Source organism: Pipistrellus hanaki, assembly GCF_964339955.1.
Source record: "Pipistrellus hanaki genome assembly, chromosome: X".
Taxonomy (NCBI): Eukaryota; Metazoa; Chordata; class Mammalia; order Chiroptera; family Vespertilionidae; genus Pipistrellus; species Pipistrellus hanaki.
The window spans coordinates 48,485,369-48,503,555 of NC_140524.1; the positions used below are offsets into that span (position 1 = coordinate 48,485,369).

Consider the following 18,187-nt stretch of genomic DNA (forward strand, 5'->3'; position numbering starts at 1 on the left):
CTTTTTATCTCAAGTCTACACTCTTAAGCCTGGCATTCCAGCCTCTATGCCAACTGGTCCCCCCTTAACTATCCAGCCTTATTTTTTATTGTATCTTAAAACAAACCCTATGTTTTAGGTAGGTATGTGGCTTCAGTATTCCCCACACATGCCATGCTTATTCCCTCCTTCATGACTTTCCACATACTTACAGTGACTTTATGCATTCCATCTGCCTGTCCAAATCATATCCATCTGGGATGCTTAAGTGCGTAAGTGTTTTGTGTGACACTTTATTTTCCTGTTGACAATATTTTATAGAATTTTACTTTGACTTTCTATGATATTTAATTCTTGACATTTATTCACATATCATTTTGTAATTTTTGGATATTTTTCATATGTATATACTTTGGCTCTTCAAGAAACTGTAAGCTATTTGAGAATAAGGGCTTTACATTTTGGTTCAAGATGATGGTTTTCTTCACATGCCTCCTATACCTGAATCTGTTGTAGTACCTACTGTACATTCAGTGCTATTTGTTTACATGTTTGTCTTTTTCATACACTCTATGTTCCTTGTAGCATCTAACATCTAGATAGTGCCTGGCATTTCCATGGGCATTAATTTCAATTTAACAAATATTTTTATTTGATTCAGTAGTCACATATGTTTATGATAATAATTCAATTTGCTTCATTTAGGCTAAGATGTAATTTTTACCCCCTCAGGATAAATGCTGATAGAAAAAAGGTACTAGGCGCTATGGTTCCCAAGGGCACACACACACCTTTCTTCCTTCTCAGGCATGAATCTCCTAAACTTTTAGGGTCCCTATGAAACTTGCAACTAGGGGAGCAATGGGCAGTGGCAGCTCATTCTGGGTTAACCCCTGAACCTGTCTCCAAGGCCCCCTTTTCTCTCACTTTCCAGTCAGCCAAAGCAGACCTGCCTAGGCTCTTTCCTGTTGCTTCTTGTTTCACTGTCCCAGCTTTAATAAATGTATTTTCAAAATAAAAATAAAGTAAAAAAGGCACTAAAACACAGTATGCCTTTTAGAAGAAAATGTTTAAAATGGAGGAAATAAAATAAATGATGTCTAGGTCTGTAATGAGTAGGTATTCCTTCATAATCTCCAGCACAGCTTCTTCTTCATGGATAGTAACTGAGATTGTGATTAGAATATAGGACTGAGTGCATAGAAGTCTCACTTTTTAATCCTGTATCTTCTATTGGTTTATACTTAGTCCAGGAAACATAACCTTCCAGGATATTTTGTCCCCTTATATAGCATAGGATTTCTAATTATTATTAATTTTTATTTGTTTCTAGGATTACTTTTGACCACTGAATACTTTTTCTAGTACTGTCTTCAGGTTTTTACTCCTCTAAAATTATTTTCTTTGTGCTTTACAAATTGCAAATGTATGTATATATTTTCATTTATACAATAGAATCCTCCTTTTTTTCTCTTTGCTAGTCTCTGTTCTATTCTTTTTATGATGTAAGCTCCTGGTTCCTTGTTGTTGCTTTCTATCATAGCCTTTCATTTTCTTCTTCAGGCATCACCTAGTTTAGGGATGCTTCTATACTGCATCTTGGGAAATTCTTCATAAATGATAGGCAACAGACCTAGGTTCTAGTTTCAGCAACATTCTCTTTGTATGGAACCTCAAGCAAGTCTCTTATGTGCTTGAACTTCACTGTGTAAGAATGGAGATTACGTTTTGTGCTGTCTACCATAATATGAATTTTGAAGCTGTCAAGTACTTTGAGTAGATTGGGAGAAAGGTGATATATGCACCAAAAATAATTAGATGACTGCATTCCTTGAAATAAGAATTGCTAATATTAACCTACACATGGGTTTTGCAATGTGGGTGGAATCTGAGCTTTATAAGGTTAGAAGATTGTTAAGCTGCCTTGGTATTAGGTCTAGTAATAAGTAATGTCGTTTTCTAATACTTTTTTTAAATCGAATTTATTTAAACAATACAACAAAATTTAATCAACAATATAGTTGCCGTTGTTTTCTACTACTTGTGCCCAACGCTCAGGAAGCATTTTAATCCCTCTGTTGTAAAATTCTTGTGATTTTGATGCAAAAAATTCGGTCAATGCATTTTTGAGGCATTCTTCATTATTAAATTTTTTTCCAAGAAGAAAGTTTTGCAAAGAACGAAACAAATGGTAATCGGAAGGGGCAATATCAGGAGAATATGCAGGTTGAGGGAGAACTTCCCATTCCAACTGGCGCAGTTTTTCAGCAGTGATTCTTGCAGTATGCGGTCGTGCGTTATCGTGGTGAAGAATTACGCCCTTCCGATTAATCAGCGTGGGTTCTTTTTCTCTTAAAGCTTGGGCTAACCTTTACATTTGGGCACTATACACTGCACTTGTAATGGTTTGGTTAGAAGTTAGATGGTAAAAGTTCATGATGAAGAATTCCTTTAAAATTCCACCAAACACACAACATCACTTTTTTCGCATGCAAGTCAGGTTTTGGCGTGGGCTGCGGAGCCTCATTTTTGTCCAACCATTGAGGCCGCCTTTTCAAATTAACGTACAGCAACCATTTTTCATCTCCGGTAACAATTTGCTCTAAAAACGACAAACGGTTTTGACGAGAGAGGAGCGAACTGCAAATTGTGACTCTTTGATTACGGTTGTTGTCGGTCAACTCATGAGGAACCCATTTTCCAAACTTTTGGACTTTGCCAAGTGCACGCAATTGATTGGAAATTGTTTTTTGTGAACAATTTAAAGTTGTTGCAAGCTCTTGTTGGGTAATTTGAGGATTTTGCACCAAAAGAGCTTGAAGAGCTTCTTGATCAAAATTGGACACACGGCCTCGACCACTCTTGTCATCTAACGAAAAATTTCCCTCGCGAAATTTCTCAAACCAACGCTGGCATTTTCTGGCGCTAACTGCATCTTGACCAAGAGCACTACAGATGTTTTTTGCAGCCTCACTTGCTTTTCTTCCTAATTGGAACTCGTAAAGCATGCAGTGCCGAATATGCTCTTCATCTGCCATCTTCTTAGCCCTAGTTTTGCAACAAAAACCAAACCAAACACAAACTTTTTTAAGCAAAACTTGTTAATTGCACTTCACACGTTCTGTAGATACCACGTGTTTGAAGGTTATGTCAATACAAGTCAACGCCAAGCAAGATTTTAAACGAATGTTAAAAACGACATTAATTATTACTGGACCTGATATAATTGTGAGGAAAGTAGACGGTAAAAGCAAAGAATACCTTTTGTTTCCAAAAGATTATTTCTTCTCTATTCTGCAGGAGATGCTCTGTCCCAGAAGAACAAGAACTCACTGATGAAGACATGTATTTGAGCAAAGCTAAGAAACAGTTGAGTATACCTAAGATAGTATTCTGTGTTATACAGTAGAGGAGACTGACTCTTCCTAATAGGGGAATTTTTAAAAGAAGGGTGCTTTTTCCTCCTTTTTAATTTTTTAAATTATTTTCCCCCTCACCTCTTTGTTATCCCAGTTTTTATTCCTTCTAATCATCTCCTGAGTTTCTCAACTAGTGGTTGTCTTTAGTCTCCCTTCCCTCCCCCTCTCTCTGTTTCATGGGGCATCTGAAATTTCTCTGCAGTAGCCGTGTTCAGAAAGGCATCCTTAGAAATTCAATGAGGCCCATACTATTTCTAATTTGGAAGGAACATTAAAAGCCAAATCTACAATTGGTAATCCATTTTAGACTGAGAAGTGTCATGAGTGAACTAAATACCACTTTTATCTTTTCCTAGAGATCAAACTGTTGAGAAGAAGAAGGTGCCCTTGGAAAAAGAGAACCACCAGGTGAGAGACAGTCCACCCTCTTCCTTTTGTGAACAAAATTTTCCCCAACAGAGGACATAGGTTGAAGGAAGCAGCAGTCTTGAAAGCTGCATTGAAATAATGAACCATTTCTTCTGGTGGTACTATTTTTTTCATTGCATCTTTTTATTTTGCTTGGATCTGCTGTTACTGATGTTCAGATCACCAAAAATAAGAGGCAAATCATTCATTTTACAGATTTGGATTCAGTAGTGATTCTGAACAGTGTGAAGGTCACTTTCTGTGTCACAGAATTTTCAGGGTTATGTTCCATCCTCATACAGGCTGCTCCTGTTGAGTGTCTTGTTTTCCTCAGTCTCCTTTCTTCCAGGATTCAGGGGTGATTCTTCCTCCTTCCTTTTGGGAAGAAGGGTGATTCTTTGTGCCCCTCTCCCATCCCTGCTTTCAGGCTGGCTGGCTTTATAAAGACTCTGCTGTTTTGAATTTTCAGGAGCACTGTCTCTCGGACATGGTTACCCAGCTCCGGACGCTGAAGGGTGTAATAAGGTTGGCCGTCCTTTCAGGGACACTCCTTTTCTGACAGCCACCATAGCACCCATCTATCTCCCCTCCCTCAACCTTGCCTTTCTGCATGATTTTCCTTTTGACCCTCTTTTCTAGAGATATCTACTAGTCTAGTCGCATGTTAGACTCACCTTTCACCCACTCAATCAGGGTAGGTCAGACTGGTGAGGATAGAGGCAATTTAATACTAATTCTTCTTCTGACAGTCTACTAAGACCTAGTTATATGAATATTCAGGTTTCATGCTCTGCTTAATAGTTGGATGTAGAGATTGGGAGATTTCCTGGGACTGCCCTGTCCTCATTCAGTTTACCTCACCTTTACATTCCTTCACCTTCATCATTCATACTATTTTCATAAGCTGGCTCTGCCACAACATCCCAGATGCATGTCTCTGTGTGTGTGCACTATGAATACATGTTAATGTCTCGCATGCATTTCTCCAAATCCAGCACCGACACATGCTGCAATGCTTATTCCCTCCATCCCTGCCCTCATCACAGATCTCAGAGGAGTGAAAATCCAGCTTTAAACTGGGTCAAAAGACAGAATTAGACACTGACTAGGGGGCCTGGGTTTATGTTGTGGGTGGAATGACTCTAGGAGCCAATAAGTGAGTTGGGGAGGTCTGTTGGCGGCCAGCTGATTAGGTTATAAGTGAACATGCCTGGGTTCAGTGTTCTAGTGTACATTACTGTGTGCTGTTTGTTCTGTTGTAGGAAACAGTTTCTTTTTATTTGGCTAAGTGTTCTTTCCTAGCATCAGAAGGATTGACTCATCCTTTGGTATTTAGTTTGAAATTGGAATTTTTTATGCATCATTTTTTTCTTTGCTAGGTATTCACTAATCCACTGAAGATTCCTACGATTCAAGACATGGATGAATTAAATAGCCAAACAGTTGGATATGAAGAAATTGATAGCCCCAGCCAGTTTCCATCTGTTGGAGAAGAAAACAAAACACCTCCTCTTCAACTTAAGCCTCTGGATTCCAGTGTTTTCCAGTTTTCCAGGTGAGTAAAAACATAGCCTCTCTTCAATAGTTTCCTCAGGGTTTGTAATGTAAGTTTGTATGATTATCATATTTATGTTTTTCCTTAGGCATAGCATGGAATTTAGAAGGATAAACACCATTTTGGGTTGATAGAATTGTGTGCTGCATGTATCCCAATTATTCAACATCACAACTGCTATGTCAAACCTGTCCTTTTTATTTGCTTTTTGAGGTGATCATCTGACAAATGCTTTTATGTATTGTACAATATATTCATATTATTCTGAGAATTGTGTTTGTGGAATAATAGAGATGCAAACTCTTTGAAAAGTACTATCTGCTATACAAATATAAGCTAAAACTACAGAGATAAACATTGTTTCTTTCCTTAAGTTTAGGAATATTAAAGTCCTGTAGGTCTCTATAGGCCTAGCACATGTTGGCCACATATAAAAATAACCATTAGAATTTTATGCCATTAGGTAAGCCTTCTAGTTCTTCGTTTCCTAGAGTAAGTTATTAGTATAAATTTAGATTTTGGCTTTACTTGTTCATCTTATAGCTCATCATCAATATTATTTTGTTAGTCTTTATAACAGGAAGGAAAACACCTTTTCTTAAATATCAGAAATATTTGAAGCACTGAAAGTTATGACTGCCCCTATAATGCCACAAGACTGGAACTCAGGACTCTGATTAAAACTTGCTTTCTCCCCTCCGTTATGCTTCTCATTTCTGATAGAGCCAAGCTATAGGGCAGGTAGAGTTGTTCTCTAACAGTAGAAACTTCTACAGTCATCAATAATGTAAACTTTCAACTTACCCTCTTCACTTTGGATATCTTCTTAACTTAGGATAGATGCAATGGAATACATGATACGGTAAAAATGACTCCTGTTCCTCCCCCCTCCCCAATGTTACTGATATTTTTCCTTGTTTCTTGTTTCTTAGGTGGGTCTTTTCAGCTTCTCATCTAGACAAACATCTCTACATGTATGCAAGTCCCCTATTCAGTGATTCTATCACAATTAAGCCCTGTAGATATTGGAAGAACCCCATGACCCCCCCCCCCCCGAACATGAACAAAAAGTCTCAAGAGGAAGTAAGCTATTAGGAGCAAAACTTATAAAATTCTAAAGGAATTAAATGAGAACTTGTATGAAAGAATTTAGAGGTACTCACTAACTAATGATTGAATGAGTAATATGAAAGAGCAGTTTCTAAGATTGAACTATATAGCAAGGGAGTGAGAAATATAGTCAGTATCAGGAGCTTGAGAGTAATTTTTACTCTGTTCCCATCTGTAGTTTTCTAGCTCTCATTGTAGATTGGGAAGGTTGTACAATGAAGTGTGTGTTTTTGAAGTACTTTGTTACCTCTCTATCTCAGTCTCTTTGAAATGATCATGTGTTAGAATTGCTACTGGAGTATTAAGGTGTCATTGATCTTGACGGCTCTACTTTCCCTGATTGGACAAATTTCCATTTTTTGTCAGTGTTTCTTTTTACTCTATAGTGACTTTTGGCAACCTAAAGGAAATTATAAATGCTAACCTATGTATGTGTGTATTTTATGAGTGCAGTATGTCAGTTCATCCATTAGGTGGCATACTTTATCAGGCTTTATTGATACTTTTGTATGGAACTGCTGTGCCCAGAGTTGGGTTTTGACTATAGAAAACAGGTAAAATACTTTTATTCCTCATGTTCAGTTTTAATTTTAGAATAATATTCTTTCAAGAGAAAGAGATACGTGATAATTGATGTTGCTGCTGATGTCATGTTTTATGTAAGGTCACTAAATGATTATTATGTCACTTCATGCTACATGTGTAGAGAAATTCAGTTTGATTGGACGGAGTCTGTTTTTCTTTTCTTTCTTTTTTTTTTTAGTTTTTTTTTTTTAATTGTTTGAAGCATTACAAATAGTCTCTTTTTTTCTCCTCTTGACCTCCCCCCGAGTCTGCTTTTCTATAAGGGAAAATGATGGGTGCTCAACAGTTCAGTGAAATATACAAGGTTTTCTGATAAAACAATGTTAATGGAATTATCAATTTAGCCAAGAGTTACAAAGGTATCCTTTGTTGTTATCAAAACCTGAAGGTGATAAAGATCCTTGGGCCATGGAGTACAACTCTCCAACTCTAGATAAAATAAAGCCTTCTCTATAAAAGAAAATTTTAAAAATTCCTAGTGGGCTAGCAAGGCCTCCCAATGTGTCATTGGAAATAGTTTTATGAGTTTCACAAATCTAACAAGAGAGTGGAGCACTTGCAATAGATAATAGATTTAGCTGGTAATATGAAACAGGCATAACTTTTTAAGGAAACACAGCTTATTTCTCTTAATGTAAATCATCCTTTACTGTTCACTCATTCTGCATATATTTGAGTGTTTACTGTATGAAAGATAGTGTTTTAAGGCAGTGATGGAGTCAAAGATGAAAGAGCTTATGATAGTCAAAGTTTTATATATAGCTATCCCCAATACATTCTAGATTTCATATAAGTAGTACAAACTGAGGTCTAAATTAGTCATAAGCATATGTACAAAGGAGATAATTAGTGGCTGGAATATATTTATATATTTATAAAGATTTTGAGTAAGTTAAATGTCAAAAGCTAATTATTTCATGTTTAAGAGGATAACAAAAAAATCCAAATTATATTGTAATAGTGGGAGGAAAGAAGAGACATTCTAGTATGTTTAAAGGAATATTTGAAACAACAAATAGAGACAGAAGTAAAAGAACAATTTTTCTAATGAATAAGTTGATTCAGGGGCCAGTATTAACATTTTAAAATATGTTCTTTGAGAGAGACTTCCAAAATGGAGAAATGAAGAGTGTAGTGGGCATTTTCATCAACAAATAACCATTTAACTGGAAGAAGTTATTAAAACAAAACAATCATTCTAAGTTCCTGGAAATTGCCTTAAGGGCATACAGAAAATGGAGAAACATTTATTCTGTAAATTTATTAAATCTCAGAAAGAACAGCAAGAGTCTTTGGCATTTAGCCTGTTTCCATCCTCCCCCAAGCTGTGTTTTATTAAAACTACTCTAGGATCTCTAATACAAGTGGGTGTGGTCAAGAAGTTGGGGTCTTTATCTTCCCCTAGCTCCTAGTCTACAGCTATGGCTTTACTTGAGAGAATCAGGCCTCCGACAATTCTCATCTCCCCCAGTTCTGTCTTGCAGAAGCTCTATTCTGAACAGACCCAAGAAGGACTGGGTCTCTCTTCTCCTAGCTAGCTTTCTCTTCCCTCATCCAGCCCCAACTCATGGTGAAAGTACTTACCTAGGGAAGTCATGGGGCTATTATTACTCCTGACCCAGCTTGCTTGTAGGGCAGAGGTTTATACCAGAAGGAGCCAACAAAAAAAAAAACCACCCCAGCACCTATTAATATAAAAGTTTCACTCCTGGAGAAGTGAGTCACTTTCCCTATTCCCACCTCTTCCTTAGGGAGAGAGACAGTCCTTAAAGATGATGAATTCCTTAGCTCTACCTGCCAGAATGCACATTACCTATAACAGGTCTTGGAGAATTCCATTCCTAAGGGCATTGTCAAAAGTAAAGGAAATTATGGTGGAGAACAATTGACAGGGTACTCATAGCTCCACAATACAAGTTACAACAAGCAAGAGTTGAGCAATTAGATGTTTAGTAACAGAGAGAACCAAGGAAAAAAGAGTAAATCACTAGAGGAATTTGAAAATATCTTGAGAAGTTAAAAATGAAAACAAAATATCCCAACACTTATGGGATAATATTTTGATCTCTCTTTCCCTTTCCCGCAGAGGGAAAATTATACAGGCTTATATTAAAATTGAAATGAGACCTCAAATTAATAACCTAAACTTCCACCTTCAGAAACTACACAAACAAGAACACACTACACCCAAATCAAGCAGAAAGAAGAAAATAACAAAATCAGAATGGAAATGAAATAGAGAATAGAAAAACAATAGAGAAAATCAGTGAAACCAAAAGTTGGCTCTTTGAAAAGAACAACAGAAATTAAGAAAGCAATTGTGTTTATAGTTGTTTGAAAAATAAAATATTTAAGAATATATTTAACAAAGTGCAACCAAAACTTTGTATAATGAAAACTACAAAATATTGTTGAATGAGGTTAAATAAGACCTAAATAAATGGAAAGACATTTCATGGTTATAGATCAGATTTAATGCTGTTAAGATGACAATATTTCCCAAATTGAGCTACAGATTCAGTGCAGTCTCTTATCAAAATATCAGCTAGCTTCTTTGCAGACAAGCACTGGATAAGGTGACAAAAAGATGAAGAAAATGCAAAGGAACTATGTAGTTGGAAAAGAATTCCTAGTATACAAACTCAAAATTAATCTTTACTAAATGAGTGAATACAGATTTGGAATAACAATTAATTCCTAGAGGGAAGAATCTTTACTTATAAAACTAATAAGTATTTACAGAACCAATAAGTAAAATCCATTTATTTTTATCTCCTTAAAGCAATACTTTCTTTTTTATTGGCTTTTATGTGCAAAGTTTTTGTTCCCTCATTCCCTTCTAGCACAGTTACTCAAGCTTCCTTCTGTCAAGGAGCTCATACTTTAGTAGGGAACCTGTGATACATACATACACACATGCACACATACTTGCATACATATGGTAAAAAGTGATACATGTAAGAGAGGGCTAAAGTGATACAGTAATTCAAAAGTACCATTTGAGCTGGACTTAGACATGCTCTGGGAATTCAGAAGTGGCATTTGAGCTGGACTTAGATATGGAAGCAATGATTAAAGATTTCAAATAGGGGAGTGACATAATTAGAGCAATACCTTACTTAGGAAGATTAATTTGGCAGTGGGTGATCTGGAGGTGAGAGAAGGGAGCCAGGTTTGAAGGTAAAGATGAAAGATCAATTTTATACATACTGAGTGAGATATCAGTAAGACTTCCATGAAAAACAAAATAAAACAGTGTAACAGGCCATTGGAAATCCAGTACTGGAGATCAGGGCTCGTGGAATGACTTGGTAGTTACTGTTCAGAGGTTATAACCAAGAGACTGTGTGATATTACCAAAGGAAAAAAATTGTAGGTATAGAAGAGATTTAAGGACAGAACACTTAGAAATTGGAAAATTAAGAGAAGGAAGAAAATTTAACATTCATTGCCTTTCATAAAACTTTGTTTTCTAGCATTATTTACCCTTTTTTGTACATGCAAACTGATTGTTTCACTATCTTCCTCAGTACTACAGCTAAATGGATCTGCAGTGGCCCTAAAATGCATTTAAAGATGGATACATTTGTTCTTATATAGCCCCTAAATCCTTTTGCTTTCCCACTAAGGCTGATACAAGAAATTATATTAAAATGGCAGACCAGTTTTATTTCTGGTGAACACTAGTTTTGAAGAACATTCAGGTTGTTACAAGAAGCTAAGGCTTGAGATGTCTTATATATGTTCTCAGATGTTGCAGAGAAATATAAGCAGCTTTTGAAATACTATGACTTGACTCTTTCTCATTAAAAATTTGAAAGTCAATCTTTACCTTGAAATTTCTTGGTTTTCTGCAGAGACAGCAGAAGAGTTATAAGGATAAAAATAGGGATCCCATCCTGCCACATGACATAAAATTGTCTATGGATTTCACTGGTGCCAGTTGTTTGTTCTTTCAACCTTTAGAGCATATAGCAGCCAGAAATGGAAGTTGATTCAGGTCACCATCCTGGGAGTGCCTGTTTACCCCAATAGAGGGGATTCTTTTGCCATAGGGAAAAATGACTTGAATTGGCTGTTTCAGTTTCTTTTTTTATGACCAGGGCCCTATGTTTCAATTAACTTTTACAAGTGAATAACAGGCAATAGCCACAATCGAGTTGGCTGGTAAAGGAATTGTATGGTGTTCGTTGCAATATAATAAAAAAAAATGTGCATAAGTCTTTGATACTGGAAGGTTTTTGTGACTCTAAAATTAACGAGCTGGCTCGGTTCTCCTCCACATATTCCCTAGGCTTTTTATGGCCTTTTTTCTTTCTTTCTGGCTCCCCCCCCCCCGCCCCCCATTCTCATATTAGAGGATTTTGCATGTGTATTTTTGTTTGTTTTCCTTCCTTGACCTGAATTTCTGAAACTTCTAAGTCAGGCTGGTTTTAATCCTATTTTCAGAATTCTTACCAAGGTCAATCTGGTCCTGTTATATCCAGATGCTGACTCTTCATATCTTTTTATTTTATCTCTCTCTTAAGACCAATTGCTATCTCAGCTATCTGCATAAGTGAAGTGGTAGGGGTTTGAAGGTAAACTTGTATTGCTTACCTGAAATGAGCTGTGGATAACAACTAGAGTCAGTTTTAATATGGGAAATTTGAAGAGGGGCTCTATAAGATAAGAATATATTTAGCCTATTTTGACAGCTTATTCCTCTTCTTGTTACAGTAAATACAAATGGATCCTAGGTGAGGAACCTGTGGAGAAACGGAGAAGGCTTCAGAATGAGATAACAACGCCTCCTCTAGATTATTCCATGCCTGGATCTTACAGGAGGGTAGAGGCAGCTGTTGCTTACCCAGAAGGAGAGAACAGCCATGATAAATCCAGTTCTGAGAGAAGCACACCACCGTATCTTTCCCCAGAATACCCAGAAGCAAGCAAAAGTACCAATCAAAGTAGGGAGGCTTCAGTTCTGTATCCAGGAGCCCAAGAACATCAGGGGTCCCTGCTCCCTGAAGAATTAGAAGATCAGATGCCAAGATTGGTAGCAGAGGAATCTAACAGAGGTAACATAAACAAGGAAGAAGTAAACAAAGGACCTTTTGTAGCTGTTGTTGGAGTTGCAAAAGGTGTTCGAGATTCAGGAGCTCCCATTCAGCTGATCCCTTTTAACCGAGAGGAGCTTGCTGAGAGAAGAAAAGCAGCTGAATCCTGGAACCCAATGCCTTATTCTTCTGTGGCTTCTGCTACAACTCCTGCCGCAGCCGCTGGGGAGAAAGGAAGAGGCTATGAGGAGAGTGGAGGTCATAATACACCAAAGATGAAGAACCAAAGAGAGTTGGAGGAACTGAAAAGAACCACAGAAAAATTGGAACGTGTTCTGGCAGAAAGGAATTTGTTCCAGCAAAAGGTTAGGGCAGCACCTTACCACTAGGAATAAAAGATAATTGAATAATAGGCCACCAAGGGACCTGAGAGCTGGAGCTCTGATGAATTCATGTTCTGAGGCCTTTAAGCAAAATAAGCCATTGAATTATTCTGTTGTATGCTTCAGATTGAGTAAACCCTAGTGGGCTTCCCTCCTATATTTTGGGATTGAAAAGGTCCATAAGTAGAGGAATACGTACAGAGGAATCACTGAGGGAATATATTAGGGACAATTTTTGCCACTCTTGTAGCATGTGGAGTCATTGAATTTCTATTTCTTGGACTGCAGGTGGAGGAGCTGGAACAGGAGAGGAATCACTGGCATTCTGAATTCAAGAAAGTCCAACATGAATTGGTGACCTACAGTACCCAGGAAACAGAAGGCTTGTATTGGAGCAAGAAGCACATGGGTTATCGCCAAGCTGAATTCCAGATTCTGAAAGCTGAGCTGGAAAGAACCAAAGAGGAAAAGCAAGAACTAAAAGAGAAACTGAAGGAGACAGAGACACACCTGGAAGTGCTGCAGAAGGCTCAGGTCTCCTACCGGACCCCAGAGGGAGATGACCTAGAAAGGTTAATTACTAGGGTTTAGTTATCAGCTTGTGAGTGCTAATGGGAAACATCCCTTAGGACCCCAGTTACTGGTCATAAATAAGGGAGGAAGTCTAAATCAATTTATAGGCCACCAAGGACTGAGGAATTACTTCTTAGAGAGCTGCAGCCAGTCTCCCTATGCTTGGTGGCATTGTGCTTTCTTCTTTCTTTATAGCTAATGGAAACATAATTTTTGAGAAATGTAGGCCCGTTTTTAAGGAGCTTCATTTTGTTCTGTTGGCTAATGACTTCATGTCATCTCTTCTCCTGCCCCTCACTCCATCATACAGGGCTTTGGCAAAGCTTACGCGGCTGCGTATCCACGTCAGCTATCTCCTTACTTCTGTCCTCCCTCACTTGGAGCTTCGTGAGATCGGGTTTGACTCAGAACAAGTGGATGGGATCCTGTATACGGTGCTGGAGGCAAATCACATACTGGATTGAACACTAGACTATATACTCTATCTACCCCTCTCTCTCCTCTTCTCTTCTCTTCTCCTCTCCTCTCCTCTCCTCTCCCATTCTCCTCTCCTCTCCCATTCTCCTCTCCTCTCCTCTCCTCTCCCATTCTCCTCTCCTCTCCTCTCCCATTCTCCTCTCCTCTCCCCTCCTCTCCCCTCCTCTCCCCTCCTCTCCCCTCCTCTCCTCTCCTCTCCTCTCCTCTCCTCTCCTCTCCTCTCCTCTCCTCTCCTCTCCTCTCCTCTCCTCTCCTCTCCTCTCCCCTCCCCTCCCCTCCCCTCCCCTCCCCTCCCCTCCCCTCCCCTCCCCTCCCCTCCCCTCCTCCTTCCTCCCTCTCTCCTCCACTTCTCTCCCATTCTCTCTCACCTTTATGCCTTATTTAGATAATCTTTGAGTAAATCCTCACTCTTAATCAGTCTGCTGCTTATTCAGTTTGGTGTGAGGAAAGAGGCTATTTCAATAGGCTTTCAAGAGTTTCAGGAACAGAAAAGCAATAGTCATCAAACCAAGTGACCTGAAAGTGTTAACTTTCATGGCTTAGATACTTGGCCTATTTTATATCCTTTCTGAAGTGGTTTGTATTCCATTTAGGTTAAATCAGTCAACAAATATTGGGTTAATGTACTAGGTGTTTTGGGATAAATTAACAATTATAACTTATGGATTCAGTCTTCAAGGATCTAACAATCTAATTGGAAACACAAGACACACACCAAGTTAACTAACTGGTACAAGAGAGTAGTACATGCATTATAGGGAAGGTGTGGAGGAGAAAGTTCAAGGAAGGAGTCACATCAGAAATGGGACCTAAGGTTTGTTTAAAGAATGAACATGACCACACTTAACAACTGTTGTTCTTTAGATGGTAGGACTATGATTGTTAATTGTTTCTTCTTGCTATCTTTCTGCCTTTTTCAAATTTTCTATAATAAACCTGTTATTCTTCTTGCATTGGAAAAAAATAAATTCTTTTAAAAAGGAATGAGTAGGTTTGGATTTAGATATCAAATGAGAGACTTTTGAAAGTATAAGTTCATTTTATAATTTATGTTGTATTTCACATTACCTCTGGAAGAATAGCATGAACAAAGGCATGGAAAAAGTTGGAATGTGAAAAATGTGTTTAGTAGGAATGATGAGTTAATGTAAAGGGATCTAATGTTAAATCGTTACCCATCTACTCACCTCCATTTGTGTTGTTTGCATTTTAATAAGGAATTCTTGGAAAATAAATCTTCAAGGCCCAAATTAAAAAAAAATATGTATCACCAACCCTGGATTTTAGGTAGTGGGAGAGCCATTTTAGGGCAGGGAAATCTATTTGATATTCCTCAGAATACACCATGCACCTACTCTTCAGGCCAGTGCTTAGTGAGGGGTAGATCTCATATTACCAGAAATAGTAAAACTTACTCTTGTAAAACTAGACATATTGTTTATTCCTTGCTTTATTGTATTTATATAGCACATACTCTCCAAAGAGTTCAAGGTACTCTTCAAAATACTTTGAACATTGAACACATAAAAAGCATAGCAACAGTGAAAACTATAAAAGCGAAATAATAAAAGGGAGGTGGGATCAAGCAATCACAAAAGGATTAACTAGTCCAGAGGAAATTTTTGGATATTTTTTGTTTCTCTTCTGCATAATTACTTCAGAAGATTCTCCCAAGCTTATTTTATCTCCTTTGAAAGATGCCCATCGTAGATATTCCAATGAGACTGCAAGGACTAGGAGGAAGCCAGAGTCAAATGTCACCATTAGAATAAGTACTCAAAATATTCCTTTCACCTCACTGCAGCTCTAGCCTGCCACGTGATTATTTCTCATGTCGGACATTTGGACTATGATGTTGAGGGCTCCAGTTATCTAAATGCTGCTCAGAGGGCAGGGGGGAGCATATTCAACCATTCTATGAACAGTAACACTTGTTCTTCAGATGGGAGCTGTGAGAACGTGGGGCTTTGCACAGATATGAACAACGTGGATGAGAATGTGGTGTAGGAAAAAATTCCGATAATTGTAGGTTGTGTGTGTGTGTGTGTGTGTGTGTGTGTGTGTGTAAAAGAGAGAGATAGGCCATTGGGCTTTTTAAAAAGGTGGAAATTTTTAACTCATCTTTACTATTGTTTATTCTCAGCCCATTTCCTCATCCCAACCCCATATTGCTTCTTCCAGCAACAGTTAACTGTGTGAACCTATTTACTACAATACCAGAGCTACCTCTTTGTTATCTATTTAGAAAGAAATCATACTATATAAAGTCCCTTTAACCAATGCTAAATGTCACGGCAGAGAGATTGAAAAATATCACTCAGGCTTACTAGAGCTTACGAGAAACAGTGTGGAGGCAAAAGAGATTCAGAAGAAAAAGGTGGATGCTTCCTCCTTTCTATCTTGTTAGGTTAACATAATCATAATTCTTTCAAATGTCTCTATTTGCCCTTTAAATTTCCACTTCCACAGTCAACAGTTAGGTTCTTATTATCTACTCTTGATTATTGAAATAGATTCTTAACTGGCCTCCCTTGCCTCTTGTTCTCACTCCTTAAATCCACCGTACTCACTATCTCAAAATTGCTTTTAATAGTGCTTCCAGTTGCCCACCAACTGTAATACAAATTCGCATCTGGATTAAACCATGCTCTCTAGACTCATCTTCCAGCATTTCAAGCAAACCATGTTCCATCCGAAATGAACTATTTTTAGGTTTCTAAACCTGCCTTAAGATTTTTGCTATTCCATTCCCTTTGCCTGGAATGTTTTCCCTTACATCTTCCCTTTGGCTCAGATGTCAACTTTTTTCCTCTGAAAATTTCTCTAATTACCCAGCGAGATGTGACATTTTCTTTGAACATGTAAGTTTTGGATCACTTATAAGGCTCTTATCACAAACTTCCTTGTCCTGTCTTCCCTATTATTATAGAAAGCTCCAGATTCAAATATTCACTGCCTACTTGGCATTTACATTTAGATGTCTCACAGGCATTTCAAATAAAACATGTTAAAAGTGAACAGTGACATACCCTCCCCCAGGACCGTTCCTTCCCTTAATTTTCCCCATTTGAAAAATGGCACCTCCACCCACCTAAGCACATAAGCTAGAAACCTGGAAATCATCCTAACTTTCCTCTTCTCTAGTCCTCTACATCCAGTCTGTCAGAAAGCGTGTCAACTCAAACTCCAAAGTATTAGCTTGATTTCAGTCACTTTTACCATAGCTACCTTAGTCTAAACTGCTATCGTCTCCCATAGATAATTGCAACTCCTAACTGGTGTCCTTGCTTTCATTTTTGTTCCCACAGTTGTCTTACCCAGAGTGATTTTAAAAAAACACACACAAGTCCAATCACATGACTCATTGCTTAAAGCCCTTTAATGATTTCTCATTGCACTTAGAATAAAATCCATGCTCATTACAATATCCTAAAGACCTCCACCTACTTCTAGTTTTTCTCTTGCAGCTATTCATATCTCACTTTTCCCTTGCTCACTGTGGTCTTACTACTGAAACATGTCAAGCTCTGACTTAACCTCAGAGTCTTTATCCATACTGTTCCCTATGCTACAATGTTTATATCTCCAGTTTTGGCATGCCAGTTATTCCTCATCCTTCAGGTCTTTGTGTGTCAACTTTCTCAGACAGGTCTGCCTGGGAACCATTTTTCTCTACCTTATTCTATCACTATTTCCTATTGTGTTTTGTTCATAGCACTTTTCACAACTTGCAATTATATATTTGGCTGTTTACTTTGACTCATTCAACAAATATTTATTGGGTATCTACTATATGTTGTATGATATACAGTGAAGAACACAACACATGTGGCCTCTGTCTGCCTCTTTCACTATTAAGTTCTATGAGGGGAAAGATCATGCCCATTTTTCTGCTAGTCATTGTATCCTTAAGCTTATCATACTACCTGGTATATAGTAGGTAATCAATAAATAATTGTAATGATGGGAACTGTGTTTTGTTCATATCTCCGTCTCCCTCAAGAGCTTAAAATAGAGCCTCATTCATAGAAGAGACTGGATACATACTGTATGAGTGAGGTATATAGCAATCCTGGACATTAAACTCTGAAAATGAAAGACTGAGACAATAAATGGCATAAGTTATGGGGGACATTCAGTGTTAGCTGGAGTGGCCTAGAGTTTCTCTTTAGCTGATCTTCCATTTGAATAATTAGAAAGGCTACTAAAGGAGAAAGGGAATATGGTGTTCTTACAGACATTCTGAATATCATCAAAAGGAAGTTCCTAACATGCAATTTTGAAATACTGATAATTACAGAATATAATCAGGAGAAGTCTATAGAGACCAGGTCTTGAGCGTGAGAAGTAAAGGAGAAATTTCTGAGTCTTTTGTTCACTTTTTCCAAGAGCAGTGACAGTATTTTTTTTTTTCCTAGAGAAGAGGAACTTGTCCATAAGCAAACAACAGACAGAGTAAGTTTCAAGGAAATAAATTTCTGGCACATGTGAGGAAGGCATTACATGCTTGAAGGATTAAAAAAAAAAAAAAATAGCCGAAACCGGTTTGGCTCAGCGGTAGAGCGTCGGTCTGCGGACTGAAAGGTCCCAGGTTCGATTCCGGTCAAGGGCATGTACCTTGGTTGCGGGCACATCCCCGGTAGGGGGTGTGCAAGACGC

General features: G+C 38.0%; 1 protein-coding gene across 5 annotated transcripts in view; it reads left to right on the forward strand.

Moving 5' to 3' along the window:
• MORC4 (MORC family CW-type zinc finger 4) overlaps nt 1-18,187 on the forward strand; it is a 737,287-nt gene that overhangs the window by 75,335 nt on the left and 643,765 nt on the right. For 2 of the 5 annotated variants that reach the window (XM_084870447.1, XM_084870448.1), the window contains 6 exons: nt 3,280-3,348; nt 3,755-3,806; nt 5,186-5,361; nt 11,776-12,460; nt 12,767-13,050; nt 13,362-13,689. In XM_084870447.1, coding sequence (XP_084726573.1) covers nt 3,280-3,348; nt 3,755-3,806; nt 5,186-5,361; nt 11,776-12,460; nt 12,767-13,050; nt 13,362-13,515 — 1,420 coding nt within the window. In that variant the 3' untranslated portion in view covers nt 13,516-13,689. Of the gene's footprint in view, nt 1-3,279; nt 3,349-3,754; nt 3,807-5,185; nt 5,362-11,775; nt 12,461-12,766; nt 13,051-13,361; nt 13,690-18,187 lie in introns of those variants that run through there. The other 3 variants (XM_084870449.1, XM_084870445.1, XM_084870446.1) reach the window with 3 other exon arrangements.